The sequence below is a fragment of the Topomyia yanbarensis genome, chromosome 2 (genome assembly GCF_030247195.1).
Source record: "Topomyia yanbarensis strain Yona2022 chromosome 2, ASM3024719v1, whole genome shotgun sequence".
Lineage (NCBI taxonomy): Eukaryota > Metazoa > Arthropoda > Insecta > Diptera > Culicidae > Topomyia > Topomyia yanbarensis.
In genome coordinates, this window is record NC_080671.1 from 13,025,814 (window position 1) to 13,032,663 (window position 6,850).

The 6,850-nt window shown below is 45.4% G+C and overlaps 1 protein-coding gene across 1 annotated transcript; it reads left to right on the forward strand.

Moving 5' to 3' along the window:
* Positions 1–2,597: 2,597 nt before the first annotated feature.
* Positions 2,598–5,237, forward strand: LOC131679323 (uncharacterized). Its single transcript, XM_058960031.1, has one exon. The coding sequence runs from the start codon at positions 2,598–2,600 to the stop codon at positions 5,235–5,237; it is 2,640 nt and encodes an 879-aa protein (XP_058816014.1).
* Positions 5,238–6,850: the final 1,613 nt, after the last annotated feature.

Consider the following 6,850-nt stretch of genomic DNA (forward strand, 5'->3'; position numbering starts at 1 on the left):
CTCCGACTGCCGCTCTTGAGGCACTTCTAAATATCAAACCATTACACATACACCTCAAACAAGAGGCACTATCATGTGCATACAGACTGCAGGTTACGGGGCTTTGGAACAGCAATCATGTTGATCTTGCTACCAATCATACACGATTGTGGTCACAAATGGTTACATGGGGTGAAGATATTCTTGCTCCCAGCGATATTACACTCACTTGTAGTTTTCCTTACAGGACATTCCATGTGAAGTTTCCCTCTCGAGAGGAGTGGTTGTCTGGCTTTATGGAAAGACAACAACAAACGCAAGGGGTCTGTTACACTCTGTCTCACTCACTAGGTAGATACTGTACTGTATTCCAAGCAGAAATCTTTGCGATTATGTGCGGGGTGCAATCGGCTCTTCAATTGAGTTTGTTCGGCAGAGTTATAAACTTCTGCTCCGACAGTCAGGCTGCAATCAACACCCTTAGCTCAGACAAATCACGGCACAAGCTAGTGATCGCGAACCCCAATCGAAGAACTAAGCATTGTCAACACTATCTACCTTGTCTGGGTGCCCGGACATTGCGGTATTACTGGAAATGAATGGGCTGACGAATTGGCCAGGGCAGGTTCAGCGATTGACTTCGTTGATCCTGAGCCCGCGCTGCCAATTTCGACAAGTTGGATAAGGGAAAAAATACGGTCCTGGGCTTCGTCCGAGCACTGCAAATATTGGAGAAACCTACGAACGTGTCGCCAAAGAAAGGCGTTTCTAGAACAACCTTGCCCAGTGGTTTCGAAAAATCTCTTACATTTTTCGAAGCTCCACTGCGGCATGCTGACCAGGGCTTTAACCGGCCACTGCAAACTCAATTATCACATGGCAACTATTCAGCGCGCTGTGTCTTTTTCATGTGATCTTTGTGAATCCGACTACGGAACCTCATATCATCTGATATGCAACTGTCCAGCGGTAGCGCAATTGCGATTTCGAGTCTTCAGCCGTCCTTATATAGACGAAACCATGTTTGGACGACTGAAACTCAGAGACATACTAAAGTTTCTTATCCAATGTGGTAAAGAGCTTTGAGCTTATTCGTAGGCAAGTTGAACTACTTGTGAGTTTAACTTACCTGTTGTTTATTTTTGTTTTGTGCTGTTATTTTTCCCACCCTTCCAATTCTACTTCCCCACACCTCCTTGTCCTTTCCTTCCGCTCAGGAAATGATGAAAACACACGGCAAGGCACAAATCCCCGATTACATACGGGGAACGTGCCATTTGAGCTAATATATTCTGATTCCTCATAGGTATTTTTTACATAGAATGTGTATGCAAAGTTTGAAAGAAATCGGTAAAGTAGTTTTTGAATGGCAGGTAACACCGCAAATCATATTTTTTCCAGAGACGTTGTTACCGAGTAAGCAAACATCGACGATCTCCCCGAAAATGGGATCAGATATGTCACAAAATTCATCGTAGGTAGGAATAATCTAACTGGCAAAAGAAGCGATCAACGAAGCGAACACGTTATCTTCAGGCACCAGTTCGAGACCAATTATACAACTTCCTATATTAAATTAATAATTATCGCATCATTGGAAATGTAAGTAACTTCATTTATTATCACTAATAGTTACCTCACAGCTATTTTGATCTGTAGTTCTTCAAATCGTGAATTAATCTATTGTTGAGGGTATTTGGAAAAGTGAGGTTAGTTTAAATGTAAGTAACCACATTTGTTGTATTGAATTGAAAAATTAATAAAACAAATATAGCTTTTAGCGAGATTTCATCACACATACGTTGTGTTCTGCTAAAAAGACTTTCCGTCCCATCGTCCCAACAAATTAAAAGATTTAAAGGATGCCATCCAAACATAGCCGGAAGGCACCAACAATAAATTGCCCCGTATGCAACTCGGCGGACAATAATGAAATGTTTCAGTGCGATCGTGGTGGCATTACGCGTGCGTAGGAGTCGGGGACAGCGTCAGCGAAAGGGATTTCCTTTGCCCTAAGTGTTCAACACTTCCTCCGACATTACCACCCGTTTTAGAAGGTGCCGAGAAGCTCTTTTGGACAGACAATTAGAGCTAGAACGTCGAGAAGAGGATCGCACTCACGAGCAGCAGAAGTCGCCGAAGAAGGCAGAATTCGAAATGAAGCAACTGCAACTTGACCAGGAGTTCCACGATGAAAGATTTCGAATAATGGAAGCGGAATTGGAAGAGGCCGATAATGATAGGTCAAGCATATGTTCTCATCAAAGTATTTTCAGCAAGGTGAACCAATGGAGGCACCAGATTCCACTACGGCAAGGGTTCACTAGCTCGACGATGCAAAAATCTGTAGCTGCGAAACTCCCGGGATCAGCCACAGCGACAAATTGGCAGGATCACCCGAGAAATGAAGCGCCTAGCAGAACACTTGGTGGCGTTAACCCTCCTAACCCCACTATGAAAGTGGACCGGCGTGCATCAATTAGTAACATTGCTCCTTATGCGCCAAATATGCCGCCAGTAAGTAGCTTAATAATCAATCAACGGGGATAATCAGAGAGCCAGCCAATCTGCGATCGACACTCGGTCCGGAGTATGATTCTCGCGCGGGAGTATATGGGATGCTTCACAGACACCTCGATCGTACACCCGAGGGACCAATTCCTATGCCACATCCACCTACAGTGCCATCCGGACAACAAATGCCTGAGCTGCCCGCACAGGGGTCAAGTAGTATACTCTCTACCCCGCCGTATGGATGGGGTCCATCGCCCCAACGACTGGCTGCCAGGCAGGTAATGCCACGAGAATTGCCGACCTTCACCGGGAACCCTGAAGACTGGCCCCTCTTTATAAGCTCGTACCATACAAGCAGTCAAGCCTGCGGGTACACAGATGCAGAAAATTTGATCAGGTTGCAACGTTGCTTAAAGGGTTCCGCTTTGGATTCGGTGCGCAGCAGGCTTTTGCTGCCCGCATCCGTACCCCACGTTATCGCTACACTGCAGACACTGTATGGGCGACCGGAGCTTTTAATACACACTTTACTGCAAAAAGTGCGCGAGGTCTCAGCACCGAGGTCCGATAAACTCGAGACATTGATAGGATTCCGAATGACAGTGCAAACTCTTTGCGATCACCTGGAGGCTGGCGGCCAGATGGCTCATCTGAATAACCCTATCTTGCTGTTTGAGTTAGTCGAAAAACTACCGGGAAATCTGAAACTAGACTGGGCACTACATAAACAGCGTTATGATGCGGTAAATCTGCAAACATTTGCCCAGTACATGACAACATTGGTTTCAGCAGCTTCTCAAGTAACACTTCACATTGACACAAAGCAACAGCGAGTGGGAAAACAGGAGAAAGGCAAAGAGAGAAGTTTTTGCGATGCGCACGTGTCGGACGAGGTTTCGAACGCTGCTGTTGATGAACGATACCTAGAAACCGAGCAAAGACGAGCTACACGCCCAGAATGCTTCGTCTGTAAGCAGGTCGATCACAGGGTAAAGAATTGTCCTCGTTTTGTCAAGATGGCCTTGGAAAGCCGCTGGAAAGCAGTTAATGAAAATAGCTTATGTAGGATCTGCTTAGGGGCCCATGGTAGACGCCCGTGTAAAATAAAGAAGTTATGCGGAATTGGTGGCTGCCAATTGAAACACCATCCCCTCCTACATACATATTCAAGTAAGCCTTGTGCTAGCCAGAAAGCCGTGACATCGGAAGCCGTCACCAATCATCACCACTCTAAAATTTCGAGCCTATTTCGGATTGTGCCAGTCGACCTATACGGAAATAATCGCTCGGTTACAACTTTCGTCTTTCTGGATGACGGATCTTCGATGACTTTGGTAGATGATATAATCGCGAAGCAGTTGGGGTTAGACGGGGAACGAGACCCACTTTGCCTACAGTGGACAGCAAACATGATAAGGTTGGAAAAATGTTCGCAGCGTGTTTCATTAGAAATCACCGGCAGTAAGGTTGAGCAAAAATATCTGCTTTCCGATGTACGGACCGTGAGCAGTCTGAACCTTCCGCGTCAGTCGATTAAATATAATCAGCTATCCGAGCGATACCCGCACTTGAAGGGCTTACCCGAGGACTATGTTGACGCTGTACCGCAGATACTAATTGGGAATAACAATTCCCATCTGAGTGCGATGTTGAAAATCAGGGAAGGACGGCAAACAGATCCTATTGCAGCAAAGATCCGTTTAGGATGGACGATATACGGTGCCGAGAATAATGAGCGTACCAGCTCAGCACATAGCTTCCACATTTGTCAGTGTAATGATGATCGCACACTTCACGATCTGGTAAAAGAATACTTTTCGATCGACAACATGGGCGTTGCTCTAGCGGAATGTCCAGATTCCGACGACAATCGGCGAGCTGGCCGAATTCTTCGTGAAACTACTAAACGTGTTGGTAACCGCTTCGAGACCGGCCTTTTATGGAAATTTGACACGTTCGAGTTTCCTGACAGCCTCCCAATGGCGATTCGACGCATGCAGTGCTTAGAAAGACGAATGGAAAAAGATTCGACAATCGGCGCTAGTGTTAAAAGGCAGATGCGTGAGTACTCAGAAAAGGGATACATACGAAAAGCCACTGCTGAAGAATTGAAAGAGGCGGACCCCCGACGAACGTGGTATTTGCCTTTGGGAGTGGTATTAAATCCCAAAAAGCCAGAGAAAATAAGAATATTTTGCGACGCGGCGGCGAAAGTAGAAGGCGTTCCTTTGAATTCGATGCTGCTAAAGGGACCTGATCTGATGAGTTCACTGTCGACGGTGCTGTTTGGTTTTCGGGAGCGAAGGGTGGCCATCTGCGCTGACATCAAAGAGATGTTCCACCAGATATTAATTCGACACGAGGATCGTCACGCCCAAAAACTTATTTGGCGGGATAGATATCCAGAAGCCGCAGTCGCTATTACTAAGAGACATTACGTCGACGACTATCTGGACAGTTTGGATGACGAGGACAAAGCAGTTCAGCTAGCACTGGATGTTAAATACGTACATTCTAGAGTTGGGTTCCACATAAGGAACTGGATCTCGAATTCTTCAAATGTTCTGCGTCGGATTGGGGAGGCCAAGGCAACTAATCCGAAAAGTCTTGATCTGGACGGAAACGGATCCACCGAACGAGTTCTGGGAATGCTGTGGCATCCCAAACCTGATTTTTTCACTTTTTCTACGACAATGGCTGGGAGACAACACACCCCACCAAGCGGCAAGTGCTGCGAGCAGTGATGTCGTTGTTCGATCCTTTAGGGCTTCTTTCGCAGTTTCTGATCCATGGTAAAACTCTTATCCAAGAAATTTGGCGAGCGAAGACAGAGTGGGATGAACTGATTCCGAGACAGCAACATGACAAATGGTTAAGGTGGACTAGCAAGTTTGGAGAACTGGCTCAGGTACGGATAAATTGATGTTACTTTCCTATTATTACTGAGCGACAGATAAAGTCCCTCCAATTGCATATCTTTGTGGATGCCAGCGAGGAAGCATATGCCTGTGTGGCGTACTTGCGAGCCGAAGTAAAGGGTGAAGTCAACGTAGCGTTAGTGTGGGGGCTAAGTCGAAAGTTGCCCTTCTAAAGACCCTTTCCATCCCAAAGCTAGAACTGCAAGCAGCGGTACTTGGTGCTCGTCTACAAAAGACTATTCGAAGCTCGCACACTCTCCCAATAACAAAATGTGTATTCTGGAGCGATTCTCAAACGGTGTTGGCGTGGATCAATCTAGATCACAAAAAATACCGACAGTTTGTTACTTGCAGAGTTGGCGAAATTTTAACCACAACTAATCCTGAAGATTGGAGATGGATTCCGTCTAAGGATAATGTGGCAGACGATGCAACCAAATGGGGAAAAGGTCCATGTTTTCCCCCCGACAGTCGTTGGTTCAGGGGGCCAAATTTTCTGTACCTTCCGGAAGATCAGTGGCCAACAAATCGAAAGGTAGTTTTGGAGACTAACGAAGAGCTTCGAGCGTGTTTTGTACATTAAGAAGATAAACATCGGCAAATAGTTTCCTGGGAGCGCTTTTCAAAGTGGAACCGACTGTTGAGAACAGTGTCATATATACACCGATACACTCAAAATGTTCAACGGAAGGCGAGGAAAATATCGTTAGTGCTGGGGCATCTGACTCAGGAAGAGTTATCGACGGCCGAGTCAACAATTTGGCGATGGGTCCAGGAAGAAGAGTATCAAGAGGACGTACCCGTTCTATCAACCCCAAGTCAACAACGAAAGACGAAGATCGTAGGAAATAGTAAGCTGCAAGGGCTGTCCGCTTTCAAGGATACCGTAGGCGTTGTGCGAATGGAAAGCCGTATTGCAGGTGCATCTTTTGTTCCATATGACACCAGGTTTCCTATCATCATGCCCAAGCAACATCGGGCTACAAGACTTCTCGCCGAGTACCACTGTCGGTATCTACACGCAAACAGCGAGACAGTTGAGCGACCGAGAATAAAAGTCGCAAGGATAGAACGTGCTTCGCAAAACCCGTTTCAAACATATTAGAGTATAAAAATCGGAAATAAACTTCAAGCATAAAAATCGGACAGAAATCCTTCAGCAAAAGAATCGCTTAAAAAGTTATCACTCGTAAAACTCGGCAAGGATGAACCTCCAGTATAAAAATCGTTTAAAAATAATAAATCGCTCGTAGGAGCATCCGTATATCTTGATGTTCAAGATTAAAATTCGGTTAACAAAAACTACTTTGTAAGAATCGGATATATTTTTTCCGATTTTTTTTACTGAAGATTTTTTTATCGCACTCTTGCAAAGGAATGCCCCAGTCCGATTTTTATGCTTGAAGTTTATATCCGGTTTTTATATCCTAATATATTTG

What these genes read in the sequence shown, in the direction of transcription:
- LOC131679323 (XM_058960031.1), top strand. Translation starts at nt 2,598, where the DNA reads ATGCTTCACAGACACCTCGATCGTACACCCGAGGGACCAATTCCTATG.